The 21,806-nt window shown below is 44.7% G+C and overlaps 1 protein-coding gene across 1 annotated transcript in view; it reads right to left on the bottom strand.

The window, feature by feature from the left end:
• fgfrl1b (fibroblast growth factor receptor like 1b) overlaps nt 1-17,218 on the bottom strand; it is a 43,945-nt gene extending 26,727 nt beyond the window's left edge. The window contains exons 1-2 of the mRNA XM_027163601.2: nt 17,107-17,218; nt 16,914-16,993 (exon numbers count right to left, since the gene is read on the bottom strand). Coding sequence (XP_027019402.2) covers nt 16,914-16,986 — 73 coding nt within the window. The 5' untranslated portion in view covers nt 16,987-16,993; nt 17,107-17,218. The remainder of the gene's footprint in view (nt 1-16,913; nt 16,994-17,106) is intronic.
• Nucleotides 17,219-21,806: the final 4,588 nt, after the last annotated feature.

Below are 21,806 nucleotides of genomic sequence, written 5' to 3'. Positions count from 1 at the left end.
AGTGCCAACCCATCGCAGGGCACACACACACTCATTCACTCACACACACACACACTACGGACAATTCTCCAGAGATGCCAATCAACCTACCATGCATGTCTTTGGACCGGGGGAGGAAACCGGAGTACCCGGAGGAAACCCCCGAGGCACGGGGAGAACATGCAAACTCCACACACACAAGGTGGAGGCGGGAATCGAACCCCCAACCCTGGAGGTGTGAGACGAACGTACTAACCACTAAGCCAACGTGCCCCCCTGTTCCTTTTCATTATATACAAAAAAAAAAGTAAGATACAAATAAAAATTTACATTTTTATTTATTTTATTTATTTTTTAATAATAATAATAATAATAATAATAATAATAATAATAATAATAATAATAATAAATTCAGTTTTTTTAATTGTCGTAAAAACGTCTACGCTTTAGAGAACAAATTCACCCCTAATCTTGTGGGTCTGTGTCACGCTCAAGCGACTGGCCGAGAAGCGACGAAGCCTTTCGCAGGACGAGCGTATTCTTTTCGGACAGCTGAAAGTGATGTCAGATTTATCTTCTCTGTCATTCCCACATGGGTTATTCATTTCGGCAAAAGCTTTCCGTGGTCTTTTATCTCAGTTTGCTGTCATAATGCTTTACAGACACAGAGACAGTGTGTGTATAGTTGTCGGTCTGTGTGTGTTACAAACCCACAACGTTGTCTGAAGGCAGAAACTGACGGATTTACCCTCTCGTTTTTTCTCGTGTGCTCTTTCATTGGAAATGTAGCATGATTTTTAAGAAAAAGAGACACACAGAAGGATTGCTTACTGTCACTTTTCATTTAAAGCTGTCTTAGATGTGTGTGTGTGTGTGTGTGTGTGTGTGTGTGTGTGTGGGTGTGTGTGTGTGTGTCTGGGGGGTGAGAAACAAGAGAACCAGAGAGGCTTCCATATGGGCACAGGCATATGGACTACCAGATATCACTTAAAAGCTACCCAGCATGTCCGTCCCAGCCGGCAGTCTTGGTTTCAGACATCTTGATACGAGCTCGTGATTTCTGGGGAGGATTTATGGACACGAGGCCCCCAGACTGCAGAGCTTTGAAGGCCAAGCAGCCTCAGATCCTTCACGCTGATGTCCCAGTGTGAGCTTCAAAAAAGCCTGACAGCACGTTGCTCGGGTAAACTATAATGATGGAGGAAGTGGCATGGCCATCAAACACGTGCTGAGCGGTATTAGAAAGTGTGTGTGTGTGTGTGTGTGTGTGTGTGTGTGTGTGTGTGTGTGTGTGTGTGTGTGTGAGAGAGAGAGAGAGACAGAGACACAGAGACAGAGACACAGAGACAGAGAGAGACAGAGACACATAGAAAGAGAGAGAGAGAGTGACATCTGCTCAGCAGAAATTGTGACTAAACACAGATTTTAAAGGATCTGCGGTTACACAGGCAACAAACCAGCGACCTGCCACCTGCTCTGTGATAAAACTGAAAGAAGTGGTTTTAAAAAATGTAACTTCCACCCAAATTTATAGACTAAATGCGAGAACCGATAGTCATTAGGCTTAAGAATATACACTTGGCCTAAAAGTTCCTTATATCGGTGCACGATGAGGTAAAAGGTTTGCTCATAAATATGAAAAAATGAGTTTCAGGCTCCTAAAAAAGTTCCTTAAAGACTGAATTAACTTCTAGTGAACTTATTTCCTGTAGGAATGTTTGACTTCACAAAAGACCTGTAAAATTTCTCCCCACCGAAAAAGCTTATTGGATTTACTCGATTTAAATCCGTACAACGGTTCCACATGTTTGAAGTGAGGAACATTGAGGAACTATTTAACCACTAGGGTCATTCGGTCCTTCACATCAGCTGGAACATCCTTGTGAGATTCGAGTTAATACCATGTGCATCGATCACACTCACTCGATCGTCTGCTCTAGAATCCCCGAATTCAATTTCATATATAAACAATGGAATCTTTTATTGTTGAGAAGTTCTGTGTGATATAGTTTTATGTAAATCTGATTGACGGTAGAGGGACGGGGGGGGACGGGACGGTGGCTTAGTGGTTAGCATGATCGCCTCACACCTCCAGGGTCGGGGATTCGATTCCCGCCTCCGCCTTGTGTGTGTGGAGTTTGCATGTTCTCCCCGTGCCTCGGGGGTTTCCTCCGGGTACTCCGGTTTCCTCCCCCGGTCCAAAGACATGCATGGTAGGTTGATTGGCATCTCTGGAAAATTGTCCGTAGTGTGTGTGTGTGTGTGTGTGTGTGAGTGAATGAGAGTGTGTGTGCCCTGTGATGGGTTGGCACTCCGTCCAGGGTGTATCCTGCCTCGATGCCCGATGACGCATGAGATAGGCACAGGCTCCCCGTGACCCGAGAAGTTCGGATAAGCGGTAGAAGATGAATGAATGAATGAATGAATGAATGATTGACGGTTGTAATGTTCCGACTAAACCGGTGCCACCTTCTTTGTTTTTAAAAGACACACTTTCACTAAATGTGCCTTATCTTGGCTGGCAAAGAGTTTGCTTCTAATTGAGGAACCTTGTTAAATACAAGGTTCCTCGAAGGTTCCTCGAAGGTTCCTCAGATAAATGAATAAATTCTAGGAATAAATAGTTTATAGATACTATAAGAGTTTCCTCAGATATACAGGCTGAAAAACAGTAAGTCTTGGCCTAATGGGGGAAGTCGTGGGCTAATGGGGGAAGTCGTGGGCTAATGGTAAGATAGTTTGACTCCTAACTCTATGGTTGTGGGTTCGAGTCTCAGGCCAGCCATGACTGAGGTGCCCTTGAGCAAGGCACCGAACCCCTTCAACTGCTCCCCGGGCGCCACAGCATAAATGGCTGCCTACTGCTCCGGGTGTGTGTTCAGGGTGTGTGTGTGTTCACTGCTGTGTGTGTGTGTGTGTGTGTGTGTGTGTTCACTGCTGTGTGTGTGTGTGTGTGTTCACTGCTGTGTGTGTGTGTGTTCACTGCTGTGTGTGTGTGTGTTCACTGCTGTGTGTGTGTTCACTGCTGTGTGTGTGTGTTCACTGCTGTGTGTGTGTGTTCACTGCTGTGTGTGTGTGTGTGTGTGTGTGTGTTCACTGCTGTGTGTGTGTTCACTGCTGTGTGTGTGTGTGTTCACTGCTGTGTGTGTGTGTGTTCACTGCTGTGTGTGTGTGTTCACTGCTGTGTGTGTGTGTGTTCACTGCTGTGTGTGTGCACTTTGGATGGGTTAAACGCAGAGAACAAATTTAAATGCACATGAAGTGAATGAAAGTAAAAGAAAAAGCCAAACATTTCATATGAATTAAACATTTCTGATATGGATTTAAATTCAGTGAGACCATTTGTAGACCAGTTTAAGATCAAAAGCTGCTGGTAACCTGTGGAAAGTGAAAAGAAGCCATATTACGAAAAACCAGTCCACAATGAAACGTGTACTTTCCTGGTGTACCGTCATTACGTGGTGTTGTTCTTTACATGCTACGCATCGGTTGCACATTAGCATAGCATGACAGATTCCACTGCTACTTCCTGAGGAGACGAAACTCAGATAAGACATCAGCCAATCAGAAGACACGGCTCTGTAGGTCATCTCCAGGTTGATCTCATGGCGTCATGTGATCTAGAAGCGTCGCTCGTCTCCTCCTCTTGGCTCCGATAGAGTTGTACACAGTACTGTTGTGTTTATTTTCAGTGATACATCAGTTAGACCAAACATGGCTCATGGCATCGGTATGTGGCTCCTTTATCTCAGGGTGATAATGCAGACAACCGATGCCTGTGATTGTTTGCGCTGATGCTCAGACTACGAATCCCAGCATGTGGTCAAGCCTTGGTAAACATGCAAGCCTCCACCACATCTGGCACACAAAGCCTCAGAGTTCCCCTACTCATCTCAGCATGTTTATTTTTCAGGAGCTTATTTAGATCTGCCATCAGTGCTAAGACACTTGCTTAACCTGGGCTAGCACAATGGTCACCGCTGATGGAACTGGAGCGTCCAAAAAAACACAAATGCCCCTTTTCCATCGAGGCAGTTCGAGTGCAGGTTCGGAGCCTAATTTAGAACCAGTTCTTTCTGTTTCGACCGCCAAAGCACCGGCTCTGAACCAGGAAAAGTGGTTCTTAAGTAGCACCAAAACGTTGCTGGTCTAGACTTAAGAACCGCTTGCGTCAGGAGCTGTGGGCGGGGCTACTGTTAGCGCATTTGATAATGTACCTTAAGTATACTGATGTTTAATACACTTTTACTTTACCGCGATATGATACGTTATCAGCACACGTGATAGTGTGTTTTCTTCTTGGACAGCTTTCTACCCAAAAGAATCACTGAGAAAGCCTATTTTTTTTAAGAAGCCACATCCAGAGAACAACAAGGGACATTTTTTCTTGTCTTGGTGGAAACTAAGGCAGCAGATTGAACTGACAACTGACAACATCTCAGCTTGACGACTGGATCAATGAAACTTGAAGTCTTGAGATCTTCTTTCAACACCAGCTGCCAACGATTGTGACTTGTAGATAGGGGACTGAGGGAAGTGTGTGTGTGGTGGACTGAGGGAGTGTGTGTGCTGGACTGAGGGAGTGTGTGTGCTGGACTGAGGGAGTGTGTGTGCTGGACTGAGGGAGTGTGTGTGTGTGCTGGACTGAGGGAGTGTGTGTGCTGGACTGAGGGAGTGTGTGGTGGATTGAGGGAATGTGTGTGCTGGACTGAGGGAGTGTGTGGTGGACTGAGGGAGTGTGTGTGGTGGACTGAGGGAGTGTGTGGTGGACTGAGGGAGTGTGTGTGCTGGACTGAGGGAGTGTGTGTGCTGGACTGAGGGAGTGTGTGTGCTGGACTGAGGGAGTGTGTGTGGTGGACTGAGGGAAGTGTGTGTGGTGGACTGAGGGTTTGTGTGTGGTGGACTGAGGGAGTGTGTGTGGTGGACTGAGGGAGTGTGTGTGGTGGATTGAGGGAGTGTGTGTGTGTGGTGGACTGAGGGAGCGTGTGTGTGTGCTGGACTGAGGGAGTGTGTGTGTGGTGGACTGAGGGAGTGTGTGTGGTGGACTGAGGGAGTGTGTGTGTGGTGGACTGAGGGAGTGTGTGTGGTGGACTGAGGGAGTGTGTGTGGTGGACGGATGGAGTGTGTGTGTGTGGTGGACTGAGGGAGTGTGTGTGGTGGACTGAGGGAGTGTGTGTGTGTGGTGGACTGAGGGAGCGTGTGTGTGTGCTGGACTGAGGGAGTGTGTGTGGTGGACTGAGGGAGTGTGTGTGGTGGACTGAGGGAGTGTGTGTGTGTGGTGGACTGAGGGAGTGTGTGTGTGTGCTGGACTGAGGGAGTGTGTGTGTGGTGGACTGAGGGAGTGTGTGTGGTGGACTGAGGGAGTGTGTGTGCTGGACTGAGGGAGTGTGTGTGCTGGACTGAGGGAGTGTGTGTGCTGGACTGAGGGAGTGTGTGTGTGTGGTGGACTGAGGGAGTGTGTGTGCTGGACTGAGGGAGTGTGTGTGCTGGACTGAGGGAGTGTGTGTGCTGGACTGAGGGAGTGTGTGTGTGTGTGTGCTGGACTGAGGGAATGTGTGTGCTGGACTGAGGGAGTGTGTGTGTGTGTGGTGGACTGAGGGAGTGTGTGTGCTGGACTGAGGGAGTGTGTGTGCTGGACTGAGGGAGTGTGTGTGCTGGACTGAGGGAGTGTGTGTGTGTGTGCTGGACTGAGGGAGTGTGTGTGCTGGACTGAGGGAGTGTGTGTGTGTGTGGTGGACTGAGGGAGTGTGTGTGCTGGACTGAGGGAGTGTGTGTGTGTGGTGGAGTGTGAGAGGGTGTGTGCTGGACTGTGGGGGTGTGTGTGTGTGCTGGACTGAGGGAGTGTGTGTGTGTGGTGGACTGAGGGAGTGTGTGTGTGTGTGCTGGACTGAGGGAGTGTGTGTGTGTGCTGGACTGAGGGAGTGTGTGTGCTGGACTGAGGGAGTGTGTGTGTGTGTGTGGTGGACTGAGGGAGTGTGTGTGCTGGACTGAGGGAGTGTGTGTGTGTGTGTGGTGGACTGAGGGAGTGTGTGTGCTGGACTGAGGGAGTGTGTGTGTGTGCTGGACTGAGGGAGTGTGTGTGCTGGACTGAGGGAGTGTGTGTGCTGGACTGAGGGAGTGTGTGTGTGTGTGTGTGGTGGACTGAGGGAGTGTGTGTGTGTGTGTGTGGTGGACTGAGGGAGTGTGTGTGCTGGACTGAGGGAGTGTGTGTGCTGGACCGAACATGGTGGCTCTGACTGGCTTAGCTGTGTTCCTGCTCAGCACCTCTGACCTACTGCTGTGGAAGACTAAACCTGTGAGTCACTAAATCATCAGACAGCAGAATATATACCTGTCTCCTACAGACCACCTGGGGTTGGACCACAGGGGGAAAGTCCTAGTGTGCCAACCTGGTCTCATAAACGCACCTACGGCCTGGCAGGGGCGCGAGATCATTCCCGCTAACCCGGAGCTCCAGCAGAGTAACGAGCACCTGTTTATTAAGAGTATTATTTGTGAAGAAAAAAAAGGCGAGCCAACGGCAATCACACGCAACCTCTCTGTTCCTGATTTGCTCCTTTTGTGTGTCCTATCTCTCTGTAATCATCTCATTCACTCCATATCTCCGTCCTTTTGTGTCTTTGTCTCTCTGCTGAATGTTTGTGTCTTGAACCATTTCTTCAGCTATGTCTTAGCCTGTCAGAGCAAGACACACTTTGCCTCAACCATCCTCCTTTTAAGCGGTTAGGCTTGTTGTTTTAAAGCTTTTAGGTTCCTCGCCGCTCTCTCTTGCCCTGACCCGGAGCAGTGACCCAGAAGGACGTCGCCGGTGACCCGGAAAAAAACAAACAAAACAAACAAACAAACAAAAAAAAAACGGACCGAGCGTCACTTAGTGAAATCTGAAAACTAAAAGGAAAAAGACTTGTTTTTGTTGAGCTCTGCAATTCCAGGGCTCTGACAAAACATGTCGGTTGAACAAATACACGCATCGGGATGTTTCAGAAGCATTGTGGTGGCAAAGTCGCCGCTTTCAGAGCTGACGTTGCAAGCAGCCGAGGCTGGTTAGCTTGGACAGCTTTAATCCTCTCTCTGAATCGCTGAGTAATCCCACCTGTAAAAGGGAAGACAAAAGGAGAGCTGCAGGAGCAGCCTGAGAGTGTCCCACACCCTGAGATGTGATCCAGCAGAACGTCGCTCTGACAGGAATGGGCTGAAAAATGGAGGAATAGTCGCAATCTTTCTTTTTTTTTTTTTTTTTAAACACATTGACCTGCTTCCACCTGTGCAAACACTCCGCCCGACCACAAGCGACGGGCGCTCGGGCGGATCACGCTCACATGACGAGATACCGCCAGACTCCCCGAGCTATTCATGCTCTCGAGCATTAAACTGATAAAAAGGAAAGGGAAGAAAAAAAAAAGAAAGCAGTTCAAAGGCTCGCCGCTCTCCTTTATGTTTTAATGCCTCCTCCATAAATACCGCCGCTTCTCAAATAGCTGCGTCGGAGTGATGCCGACCGAGAGCGAGCGCAGCTCATTAAGTACCTTGTTTACCCGAGGTACTGCAGGGTGAAATACTGCCGCCTGGCCTTTTGATGAAACGAGCTTTCTCGGGCAGATCGGTACTACAAAGGAGAACCCGAGCCATCGCAACACAAAAAGGGTGTTGGTTCTCATCTGCTTTTAAATAATATGAGGAGGAAAAGTGTGTTACGCTGAGCAGAGTGAACATGAGGCTGATTTCATCATGCTCCATGAATATGTGTGTATTACATCTCTCTCTCTCTCTCTTAGCTGCGCTCGCTCCCTCTCTCTTCTGGATCGGGATCTGCTCTCTCTTCTACTCTCTCCTCCTCTCTCTTGTCGTTCTCGCGGTCGCTCGCGATCTCGCGCGTGGCGAGCGCGACCGGCGCAGAGGCGCGCGCGGGCGTCGGGCGCGCGCGCGGTGTCGAGCTCGAGCGCGCGCAAGAGCGATGGAGCGCCGAGCTAGCCGCGCGGGGGCGCGCGCGGGCGAATATATGATAGAGAATGAAGATAGAGGGATCTAGATAGAGCGAGACACACGAGAGATTTAGTAGAGATAGTATGGAGAGCAGCGTGTGGAGAGAGAGCGCTCCGTAGAGTAGAGGAGAGAGGGTCAGAGCATCGTAAAGCTATAGAGCAACTAGATAGTGAGCGCGAGTGTCTCTTTAGCGATAGATCTAGATATCTTCTCCCTCTAGCTCGCACGCTCTCTGGAGAGTGATGATAGATGGAGATAGGCGAGAGTAGAGAGCTAGATGAAGAGCGATGGAGAAGAGAGCTAGAGGATCGCGCGAGAAATGATATGGAGAGATAGATCTCTCTCTCTCGTGTATCTTGAGCTTGGCGAGAGCGAGAGAGAGAAGAAGAGAAAGGGGAGAGAGAGAGAGGGAGAGAAAAAAGCTAGAGGGAGTAGAAGGAAGAGGGAGAGAGATGTAGAGAGAGAGAGAGGGAGAGAGAGAGAGAGGTAGAGAGAGAAAGAGAGAGATAACGAGAGAGTATGGGGATAAAGATATGGATCGTTTCTCTAGATCGGTAGCGTCGCCCTTTAGTCTAAAGCTACCGGTAGATTTATATCGCTTTATCTAGATCTATATCTCTCTCTCTCCCTCTCTCTTTCTCTCTCTCTCTCTCTCTTTCTCTTTATCTCTCTTTCTCTCTCTCTATCTCTCTCCCCTCTCTCTCTCTCTCTAAGCGTGTGTAGTCTCCATATACGAGTAATGAACATCATGTTTAAATTTAATAACTGCACTATTTCCTTATTTAAGACCGTTGGTTAACTAGCTCAGCATTTACAATGCCAAAGAACACACACACACACACACACACACACACACACACACACACACACACACACACACACACACACACACACACACACACAGTGCCTATCTCTTAAAAGGTTTTTGCTAAGAATGGCAGAGGTAAACTATTTTATTATTTTTTTTTTTTCAAAGCCTCTTTTTGAAAGTCTGTTAATAGCGATCTTGCCTCGAGCGCCGTTTTAATTAGCTCGAGCGCAGAGCCAAAAAAGCCGGCAGCACGCACACGCACACACACACACACACACACACACGCCGACGCACACCGACGCACATCAGAGGCCGACGCTTGACAAGTTTTACAAGCGTGAAATGATGTTTCTAATGAAATCCGAGCGTCACGTGGAACTTACAATACAGGAACATAATGACTAGTAAGAAGCACCTGAGGGACTCTAGGGCTAAATAAACACCTTTTCACATCTACACATGCAACACAATTTACCACAGACAGGAAAGGCTTCTGTTTTCGTGCCCTCGGGCTCTGCTTGATATCTTCAATAAATAGGCAACATTAAGAGCAGCACAATGTATGTCAAGCTACAGAAAACCAAATGACATTAACAACAACCTCTTATTATTATTATTATTTTCTCCATGAGCATATAGATTCATTTATTCATTCTTTTCCTACCGCTTATCCGAACTTCTCGGGTCACGGGGAGCCTGTGCCTCCTCAGGCGTCATCGGGCATCGAGGCAGGATACACCCTGGACGGAGTGCCAACCCATCACAGGGCACACACACACACTCATTCACTCACACACACACACACACACACTACGGACAATCTTCCAGAGATGCAAATCAACCTACCATGCATGTCTTTGGACCGGGGGAGGAAACCGGAGTACCCGGAGGAAACCCCCGAGGCACGGGGAGAACATGCAAACTCCACACACACAAGGCGGAGGCAGGAATCGAACCCCCGACCCTGGAGCTGTGAGGCGAACGTGCTAACCACTAAGCCACCGTGACCCCCATATTAAGTGACATATCGTTCTTTAATAATAGTAATAATAATAATAATAAAAATAGTAAATGATGTCGAATATCTGTAGACGTTATTGTGGTATATCAGGAACGAATTAAAACCTTTGCTGTTACAGGAATATAATGATGTAACTTTGCACTATTGTTGATTATTTTCCTACAACAGCATCTAGCAGTTCAGTGACTTCACTCTGAGCCGTGGCTCCTCTCCAATAAACACACATTAATACAGCGTGAGGGCTCATTAGGGAAAACAGTTATCACGCTACAGTAATTCCTTTAACTGGGGCAAACACATATAATTAAATTTCCTGAAAGCCGGACTGTTATTGCTTTAGATCACAGAGGCTGCGTGGCTCCAGCCGAGCCGCTCCATTATGGCCGGTGTGATAAGCGACAGCGCCTGCGGAGAGCCGTTATCTGCCTGATGAAGCGGAGGAGGCGGACACCTGCAGAGAAGGCCGACGAAGGACGGCGCTCCGAAACCCGACTCCCGCCGAGTCCTCGCTTTAAACATGGACGTTCGTTAATCAAAGCCAAATCGGCTGCCTCCGTCATTCCCAGGCAAATAAATAAATAAATAAACAAACAAACAAACAAACAAATAAATAAATAAAAGCGTTATCTTTATTCTGCAGAAATAAAGAAAAGCTGACGGCTTTGTTCACCGAACCCCGAGGTCTGGATCTGATTTCGAGTCGAGACGTGACATCCTGACCCGCTGTGGCTCTTCGACTTTCCCGATAAATCTGTCACTAATATTTTGTCATGTCCGATTCCGCCGCCGAATCTTTTAAGAGGCGTGTCGTGTGTCTTTGATGCTTTCGACTCTCTAAACATATGGAAACAAGCGTGACCGTGTTGGAAACACACTGTTTTTGTTAGGACTCCACATCAAGCCCTGTGCATGATGGAGTATGTAAATGTAGCTTCGCGATTCGGGCCCGAACTAGCGCCCGAACACGTGAGCGGATTCTGGTGGATGCTGGCGCTCCCGAGGGCCGAGCTCAGGGCTGCGCGGGGAAAAAAAAAAAAAAAAAAGGAAAAATCGGGAACCGGAGAGAAACAGGAAATAGCAAGGTTAGCAAGAAGTGAAAACATTCCTCAGAACTGTACAGGGACTTTCTTTAGTGTTGGCTGGCATGTGGGAGCATGTGTGTGTGTGTGTGTGTGTGTGTGTGTGTGTGTGTGTGCGTGTGTGTGTGTGTGTGTGTCTGTGTGTGTGTGTGAGAGAGAGAGTTTTAAGAGTGTGGATCTTCGCACTCGGGACATTTCCCTAATGTTGGTTTTGACTTGAAATACAAGCGATATGTCACACTAATTTACTCGTAACTTCTCAAATGATCCGTTCAAGCACTTGAAGCTCTTAAAGGTTCTTGCCTCGAGTCAGACTATATATCAAACAACCTGACGAAAACCTCGGACCTAAACAAACATCGGTTTTTGTCATCATTAAATTAAATTAATTAAATAAATAAAACAGCAAACCAAATATAATAATAATATAAAAGACTCTTTTACGAGAATTACGATTATTATTATTATTATTATTATTATTATTATTATTAATTCCTCAGTATTTACCAAGAGTCGTTTAGAACGGCGTAACACAACAGGTCGAAAATAATCTACAGCTTTTATGTGAAGCGGATTCTCGTGATGATTTTAATTTCACTTTATAAACTAATTGATTAAAATTGACATTTAACTGTCATGGAAACAACCGGATCATTAGCTCCATAGTAGTTACGGAGTCACTCGTAATGTTATAGCAGCTCTAAAGAGTCCTAATAACAAAAATAACACATCTCGTCACGTTCCGGAGAAACCAGAAAGCTTTATCTTTTACTTCTGACTGTTACAAAGCAGTGAGACTGGAGACTCCTTCCCCAAAACGTCTCTACTTACAGAATACATCATAACCCTTTCTTGTCCTTTATAGAAAGTTTTGACCTTTAAATCTGTCAAAAACACCGTAATAGTAATTGACCGATGTCCGTCGACCAATCGGAGACGAGAGTTCTGATGGTGTTTAGTTAAAATTCAGACTAAATGCGAGTCGATTGGTGAGTTCGATAAAAATCGGAAAACTGTCTCATTCCTGATATTATTAATTCACTCATTCACTCATTCATTCATTTTCTACCGCTTTATCCGAACTACCTCGGGTCACGGGGAGCCTGTGCCTATCTCAGGCGTCATCGGGCATCGAGGCAGGATACACCCTGGACGGAGTGCCAACCCATCACAGGGCACACACACACTCTCATTCACTCACACACACACACTACGGACAATTTTCCAGAGATGCCAATGAACCTACCATGCATGTCTTTGGACCGGGGGAGGAAACCGGAGTACCCGGAGGAAACCCCTGAGGCACGGGGAGAACATGCAAACTCCACACACACAAGGCAGAAGCGGGAATCGAACCCCCGACCCTGGAGGTGTGAGGCGAACGTACTAACCGCTAAGCCACCGTGTCCACCCATGTTGATGTTAGTTGAACTCGATTTAGTAGTTGCACAAATTCACCGCTCTGACTTTCACCCTGTTATTTCTCCCTGCTCTTTATTTACCTCCAGTCTCCATTCTGAACAGCCCCCCGACTGTGCTCGCCACACAAACAGCACTACTAAAGTACTTGGCTCGGAGCGTTACGGTCGAGACTCCCGGCGGGAAAAAAGAAAAAAAAAAGAAAAAAGAGCGATCCAAGCACAACAAAGTCTGTGTACGTTTCCCTCCTCCGACTCTCCGACTCGCACACGGTTTAAGACTCAGGTAAGGCCGAGCAGGTCAGCAGATGGAGAAGTTAAACACAGACAACAATACACTGTTTACTTCGACAGAGCTGAAGATCTGACCACATTCTTTTCAGCTCGATAAGCCACCAGAGTAAATACGCTATCTCAGGGACGAGCAAGAGGAACGTCCCGTAAATACTCAACCTTGGGAAGTGGTGTTAGCTCACGTGGTTATGATGTTGGGTTGTTGATCAGAAGGTTGGGGTTCCAGAACTGACAACCTGCCATTGTTGGGCCCTTGATCTAGGCCCTTAATGCCCTTGTGCTCTGACCCCAACCTCCAAACCTGGGATACTGTACACGATGTAAAGAACAGGATTTGACTTCTTCTTTCTACCTTTGACCACAAATAGGTGAGAATATTTATACACAACAAAGTGAGTCATTTTCCATGAAAGCGACTCTGTCACTATTTAAAGCGCATCTGTTCCTGAAGGGATTTTCCACACAAACAGATCGGATTTGTACTTTCTAGTTGACACGATGAACCGAATATCTTCTGGTCTTTAAGAGAAGGAAAACACAGAAGTTTGTGTGTTTACGTGACATTTCTATGTACCGTACATGCCATGTTCGGATTTTATCCCTTACGCAGAATAAAACCGATCGAATCCGAATCAAATCGCCGCTTCGGATCGAATCGGTCCGATCCCCACTGTTAAAGTATGTCGCACTAATTTACTGGTAACGTCGCAGATGATCACTTAAAGTGCGAGAAGCTCTCGAAGCTCTCGCCTCGAGTCCTGCTATTTATCTGGAAAACAAACGAACCATAAAATTCGGAATGAATCCTCAGTTTTCGATTCAATCTGTCTGATCCCTGACACTCAGACTGACTCTTTTACTTTAATTGTTGTTGAGCGTTACTCTGGCTGTTATGGTACTGTATCTGAGAAGGTCGTGACCCAAAGCAGCTCTGATGTTATGAGAACGTTTGCTTAAAAGGACGAATTTACACACCGCCTTGTCTTTTATCTGTAACAGTCATTGTTTTATTTTCTCAAAGAGACCGTAAAGCGGCTCTCGGGGTCTCGGCGGGGTGACGGAAGACTGCGTGAGAATGAGACGTTCCCCATCCGTGTTGTCCGTATTTTATAACGTCCCACATCTGTCCGTGTCCACGGAGGCTCCCTGCCAGCAGGTGTCACTGTCCTTAAACCCTGATTTATCTCATCATCCACAAACCAGCTCACGGCGAAACAACCAGCTGCAGGGGCAGGGGCCACAAGCAGGAAGGCTTCAAAAGCCCAGTGTGTGTGTGTGTGTGTGTGTGTGTGTGTGTGTGTGTGTGTGTGTGTGTGTGTGTGTGTGTGCCTGTGTTTGAGTGTGTGTCTAAATGCTGTGTATACGAACCCACTTCCTGATCCACTGAAACACTCAAGCGAGGACTTAAAGGCGCTTTTCTTTTCATACCTACAGCTAAGTGAAAAAGTTTGCACACCCTTCTTTGGTCAGGATACATTTTAATAAACTTCTTTTGGAGCAAACCGGACAAAAGGTGTACTTTGTGCACTTGGTGTACGCTGGGCTATTAATACTGAGAAATCAAACATCGTCACATCAGCCGAGAGTTCGGAGAGTTCGGATTAATCTCGAATTCGTTTTTACTCAATTATATGGAGGAGAGCTGACTAAGTCGAGAAAAGTTACTATGTTACTATGGCAACCAGTCATAGGAACACCTACCGGTGACTTCGTAAAATACAGCGTCCGAAGACTTGCGGAGATAAAATTACAGTTTATCACAAATTTTTACATCTTTTTCTATTCTTTCAGATGCTAACTTCTATCTAACTAAAACTTATCAGATCAACTTCCTTCTTTTGTTTTGTTTTTAATGAAAATTGTTGATATCGCGTATTGTGTTACCTAACTGCGTATTTCGAAATTTTGTTTTTGAACTTTAAAACTAGGGGCACGGTGGCTTAGCACGTTCGCCTCACACCTTCAGGGTCGGGGTTCGATTCCCGCCTCCGCCTTGTGTGTGTGGAGTTTGCATGTTCTCCCCGTGCATCGGGGGTTTCCTCCGGGTACTCCGGTTTCCTCCCCCGGTCCAAAGACATGCATGGTAGGTTGATCTCTGGAAAATTGTCCGTAGTGTGTGAGTGTGTGAGTGAATGAGAGTGTGTGTGTGCCCTGTGATGGGTTGGCACTCCGTCCAGGGTGTATCCTGCCTCGATGCCCCATGACGCCTGAGATAGGCACAGGCACCCCGTGACCCGAGAAGTTCGGATAAGCGGTAGAAGATGAGTGAGAACTTTAACACTTCTTTTAAGGTTTATATAGATATACAGTAGAGGCAAATTTAGCACATTCAGTGGTCAAGTGTTTTTTTTTCTAGGTTTGTGGTGTTCAGTCAATCAAGAGAAGTGTTGACAGAATCATAAATCCTCCTAAACATCATCATACAGAATGAATCTTTGTTTAACACATGAAATTAAACCCGCGAAAAGATTCAGAACGACGTGATATTTCATCCAAACACAAAGCTCAGGGCTCAGCATGGCAGAGAGTGTTTAAGGAACCTACACGGTGTTAGATTAATCCCTGTAATTGAGCCTCGCTGTGCGCTTATGAACATCTGTAGTGCTAATTTGACTCAGTGGGAGTTCGCTGAACTCAGCAGGCGACCGTTTCGAACCGAGATCACTTTGTTTCTGCTGAATGTTGACTGTTTTATAAAAGGAATGATGTGGTGAGCTGTCGCGCTTCCACGGCTGATGATTAAAAAACAAAATGATTTCAAATAGCAGAGAGGAAACTGCGCGGAGTTAACACGATACAAACAATGTCGGTCCGTGCGGCTCTGAGTCGGTACTCGGTAATATCGTATACATAATGAAACGATACGACTCTGATTCGTGATTCGATATTTGTTCAGTGATTCAGACTTGTACTGAGTGTTAGTTCAGGAATGATGATGATGATGATGATGATGATGATGATGATGATGATGATGATGATGATGATGATGAAGGACTATTTTAAAAGTATCATATAAGCAAATCATCTTGTTCATTTTATTTATCCACACTCACACACACACACACACACACACACACGAACAAGTTGTTTTTTCCTTTTTTGACAATGATTCAATGTATTGTGACTGCACACAACTAATTTCCCCCTTTTTTAATTTTTATTCAAGATAATATTAATGGCCATTCTAAATAATATAGAAATAAAATATTTGTAAATATAGTCACAATATTGAGGGAAAAAAAAAAATATATATATATATATATATATATATGTGTGTGTGTGTGTGTGTGTGTGTGTGTGTGTGTGTGTGTGTGTGTGTGTGTGTGTGTGTGTGTTTAGCTACATTATACAGTATTTAATTGTATATTATGACATTTTTTTATTTTAGGCATATTTTATTTTTATTTTTCTTATGACATCATACTCTGACACTTTTCTCTGAATATTAGAACTTTATTCTCAAAATACTGTTTTTTTTCCCCCTCATATGATTTATTATGTTTTTTTGTGAAATACGATCATCTTATCTCAGAATATATTGCAACTTTTTTTTTTAAATACTGCATTTTTTCCTGGTGAACTTTCTCCTTCTCACGAAGTTATGATTATTCTTAAAAGCTTGTATTTTATAAACAGTGGCTTTTAAACAGAACCTACACCATGCATCATTATTTATTTATCTCAGAACCACACATCACAATCTAATGAGATCAGACTACAGGAGATCAGACAACATGAGATCAGACTGCATGAGATAAGACTACAGGAGATCAGAGGAGATCAGACAACATGAGACCAGACAACATGAGATCAGACTGCATGAGATCAGACTAAAAGAGATCAGAGGAGATCAGACTACATGAGACCAGACAACATGAGATCAGACTACATGAGATCAGACTACAGGAGATCAGACTACAGGAGATCAGAGGAGATCAGACAACATGAGATCAGACTAAAAGAGATCAGAGGAGATCAGACAACATGAGATCAGACTACAGGAGATCAGACTACATGAGATCAGACTACAGGAGATCAGACTACAGGAGATCAGACTACAGGAGATCAGAGGAGATCAGAGTACATGAGATCAGACTAAAAGAGATCAGAGGAGATCAGACAACATGAGATCAGACTACAGGAGATCAGACAACATGAGATCAGACTACAGGAGATCAGACTACATGAGATCAGACTACAGGAGATCAGACTACAGGAGATCAGAGGAGATCATACTACATGAGATCAGACAAAAAAAGAGATCAGAGGAGATCAGACTGCATGAGATCAGACTGCATGAGATCAGACTACATGAGATCAGAACTCACCAACAGCTCCACAGGACGCCATAAAGATGAAGACAGGAGCAAGTGTGATGATGATTCCAGCTGCACACATCATCGTGCTTCTGTCAGTAAGTCAGAAAGAAGAAGGTTGAAGCCACAGCGTCATTGTGACATGCGAATAAAACCAACGCAAATCCTTTAAAAGCTTCCTGTAAAAGCGGAAATTCAGACCCACCTATCGTGTGATTGTCCTCCGGATCCAAACTAAAGGCGTTAACGGGACACACGATCGGCAGCAGCCGCGTCTCCTCTCGACATGTCAAGCTTTCCTACGTGCTCAACTCCCAGCGCTGTCTGAAGTCCAGCAGCGGAACTTACAGCCAATAAGAAGGCGGCGGAACTTCGACAGCCAATCGGAGAGCGGTCCGCGTCTCGGTCGCGTTCACGCCGCGTGAGCGCGCATGTGGAGCTTAGCGCGCCATCTGTCTGCAGTTCACGAGCTTACAGCTTAATACTTATTCGATAAGGGATAAAAATAGTAGAACAAATTAAATAATAATAATAATAATAATAATAATAATAATAATAATAATAATAATAATAATAATAATAATAATAATAATAACAACAACAACAATAATAGTAATAATAATAATAATAATAATAATAATAATAATAATAATAATAATAATAATAATAATAATTGATATGTTATATATTTCATTTAAATATTTATTTTTGAAACCCAAGATTACTTCACAATTCTGGAACAGAAATAAATAAATAAATAAATAAATAAATAAATAAATAAATAAATAATAATAATAATAATAATAATAATAATAATAATAATAATAATAATAATAATAATAATAATAGCCACAGCTGCTTTGGGATTTTCATACACAGTAGTCTTTAGGGTTTAATCAGAATGGTGTGAAATCTTTTTTACTGCACAAATGTTTCTATCTTTAAAGTTAACAGTGATATCAAACCCATATCTGCTCTCTAAGATGCTCTCAAGTGCTTATTCATTAGCAGCTCAAATCTGAAGGTGTTATCATCAAACACCATTTTATATCAGACTCAAAGCTAGAACATCTTTTTAACTTGTTTCTTCTGATTCAAAATGTCTCATAATTTAATGACTCCAGTGCTCTGGTAAAAGGGTTAATACCAGCATCTCTGACAGATTGACATCCACCTGAGCACTTGCTGTGAGAGTCTTCATCTAGGTCATGATGTTTCTGACCAGCTAACCACCAGCACAGCTGCATTTCTCTCAAGGTTGCTTCCTTTCAATGTAAGTACTTTCACTTTACGCTCATCCACTTACCCATAGCTGAAGCTTTTAAAGTACGTAGACGACACGACCGGGCCAGTCATCTCCAACAACCATGAGCACGTGTACAGGAGACAGGCTGCAAATCTTCAACCTTCAACTCAACACCATGTCAGTGGAGATGATTGTGGATTAGTGAAATAAATCACCAGCCTGCCTTCTGCTGGAGTTAATATGGCACTGCAGTTAAAATAGTATCAGGGGAATCATCCTAATAGCATACAAGCTCTTATTTTGTCACATCTACATTACAAAACAGTGAAATTCTTTCTTTGCATATCTCAGCTTTGGACGTTGGGGACAGAGCACAAGTTCAGCCATGTTACAGCACCACAGGAGCAGAGAAAGTTAAGGGCCTTACTCAAGGGCCCAACAGTGTCAGCTTGTACCCTGATCCTCTGATATACACTTGAGCTACTACTATCTCTCACCAACACCAGAAATATTCAGAATCATGAATTGAATAATCAATTACCAATAATTATAATTATACCTTGGGGGCATGGTGGCTTAGTGGTTAGCACGTTTGCCTCACACCTCTAGGGTTGTGGGTTCGATTCCCGCCTCCGCCTTGTGTGTGTGGAGTTTGCATGTTCTCCCCGTGCCTTGGGGGTTTCCTACAGGTACTCCGGTTTCCTCCCCCGGTCCAAAGACATGCATGGTAGGTTGATTGGCATCTCTGGAAAATTGTCCGTAGTGTGTGTGAGTGTGTGAATGAGAGAGTGTGTGTGTGCCCTGTGATGGGTTGGCACTCCGTCCAGGGTGTATCCTGCCTCGATGCCCAATGATGCCTGAGATAGGCACAGGCTCCCCGTGACCCGAGAAGTTCGGATAAGTGGTAGAAAATGAATGAATAATTATACCTTTCCAAATGAAAGACAGCTAGATATCATTCCTCTTTTTTTCTTCTTTTTTTTTTTTTTTGGTTTCTTCATTCTTTTCTCCTCCATAACCTTATTACCTGTCTAACTTTCCCTTCTTTTCTGCTCTCTTTTCTGGCTCTCTATCATCCTGGCTCAACACCACACCCCCCTCTCCTCCTTTCGCCCCTCTTCCTGCACTCATTCTCAGAGTCAGATATGATGATATGATGATTCTCACCCCAAACCCCCGAAATATTTACTTTGCCTATGTATCCACTCAGAAATCCTAAGCTGAGAGAATGGAAATAGGAGACTTAGTTTAAAAAGGGAGTCTTTCGCTCATTCCTTAGGCATCACCATGAAAAATAAGCCAATATCGGAGACGGCATGAAAATCACATTCAGGAGGAATAAATCAAGTAAATCATTTTTTTTCGCACTGAAATGTATTCACCTGGAACTGACCAAAACATTCGATATATGATTGAATCACAGACTCGTGTATTTGTTATGGAATTCCATTTGCCATCTCAGGCAAAAGATTTGAAAGTTCAGTCAAAGCCAGTAATATTCTGATCTCTCCTTTTCCCTTCTCATATAAAATGATTGATTTGTTTTGTCTGCCAGTCTGCACTCCTTATGAAGGAATCATTTATAATATCCAGAGAGATGAACCATGTCCGTTTTTGGCCTGCAGGTGGTGCTAGAATACCATGTATGTAGTTTATACACTTCTCCAGAAAATAACAGGCACATTATTTGGATCAGTTGGAGCTGCTTGTCATGTTGTGTGTATAAATCTGAATCTTACAAAGAGCAACACGAGGTGATTAACGTTAACGTTAATCGTCCGTTAATCCGATCGGGAACAGTTTATACAGGAATCTTCTGCCTAATCTCCTCAGTCACCATGTGTTCTAGAACATAAAGGTCGGACTGCAGCTTTGTGGCTTTTGTGTAACAGTCAATTCCTTCAGACACAATAGCTTTTGTGTATTTATAAAAATTCACTTTGTCCTCATCAGTATCTCACTTGATCCAGAATATATCCCGGGAACACCGGGCACGAGGCAGGAAAGCACCCGGGATGGGATGTCGGTCTCATGACTTCATACTCACACCTCCGTTCAATTTAGAGTAATCATTCCACCGACTGGCATCGCACTGGATACACAGAGAAAGCTGGAGAACCCAGAAGGAACCCAAACAGACTCATGGATTGAGCTCAGGTTTAAACCAGGGACCCTGAGGATGAAGGGCATCACCGTTACATGCTGCAGCGTACCTCAACATCAGGCTGATATCTATAACAACAGCCAACAGAGAGAAATGTCCGATCTTCTAACCTGTCACTGACAGATAGGGAAGCCACGCCTCCTCTACTGTGACAGACAGAGAGTAAGGTCACGCCCTCAGAGAAAATGGCATGTTTCTTCCATTTAGAAAAATCAGTCAGAATAAAATCACACAATACTGAAAAAACTTTGACTTGAAGGGAAGATGATGCATTAAACTGAAGATTCTTTTAGTAGCCTTGATATTTTTCCTTATTTTCATTGCCGTTAAATTCAACTTGATGACCCTTCACCCTGAAAATGAATCAAGCTTGAAACAGAATAGACTCGGGAACATAGTAAGAGATCACTGGGCTGAGTTCCTGTTTTGCAGCAACCAAAAAAAGTGGCTCTTCAAAAGCCACGCCTCCTTTCTTGAAACTGACAGGAAAAAGCCACGCCTCCTTTCTTGAAACTGACAGGCATAAATGTCCTGCTCTCTTTCCTGAAACTGTAGGCAAAAGCCACACCTCCTTTGTTGAAACTGACTGGCACAAAAGCCACACCTCCTTTGTTGAAACTAACTGGCCCAAAAGCCACGCCTCCATTCCTGGAACTGACAGGTGGAAAAGCCACGCCTCTTTTACTTATACTGCCTTACTTCAGCTTGTCTCAATGTCTTTCTCTGCAAGTGTATGACACATGAATCTAAAGTGACTGTGATTCCTACAGGAGCGCAGGATGAAATTTCTCTTCATACCGACGCTCCCCAGACTCTCAAGGTCTCATTTCTCCCTCCCACTCTGTCGCCCCCTATGGGTAATAAAAGCCAATTGGTCGAGAACCTCCACCCACGCAGCCCCGCCAGGCCCTTCGCCTCAGATGGAAGAAGGCGTGTGTGTGGGAGGCGATTTAGGAATGTTTCACAGACGTGTGATCAGCTTCCTTAATTTCTCTCATCTATTCTTCAGGCTCTCATCCCTCGCTCACTTCCTCTCTCTTTCTGTTATCACCAGTACACAAATGCTGGAAAAGTCTGAACGATGAGGTGAATGTGGGGCACGGCTTTTACTTACATACACACTCGGGCTGCCAGGATGAATTTTACTGAACAAATCTTATTGTGAACATTGATATAGTGAGCCTATGTAGTGAACATTGATATAGTGAGCCTATGTAGTGAACATTGATATAGTGAGCCTATGTAGTGAACACTGATATAGTGAGCCTATGTAGTGAATATTGATATAGTGAGCCTGTGTAGTGAACAGTGATATAGTGAGCCTATGTAGTGAACAGTGATATAGTGAGCCTATGTAGTGAACACTGATATAGTGAGCCTATGTAGTGAACACTGATATAGTGAGCCTATGTAGTGAACACTGATATAGTGAGCCTGTAGTGAACATTGATATAGTGAGCCTATATAGTGAATATTGATATAGTGAGCCTGTGTA

This window comes from Tachysurus fulvidraco, chromosome 17, assembly GCF_022655615.1.
Source record: "Tachysurus fulvidraco isolate hzauxx_2018 chromosome 17, HZAU_PFXX_2.0, whole genome shotgun sequence".
Classification (NCBI taxonomy): Eukaryota; Metazoa; Chordata; class Actinopteri; order Siluriformes; family Bagridae; genus Tachysurus; species Tachysurus fulvidraco.
Note: the sequence above shows the minus strand (reverse complement) of the source record. Positions and strands in the feature narration are given on the sequence as shown.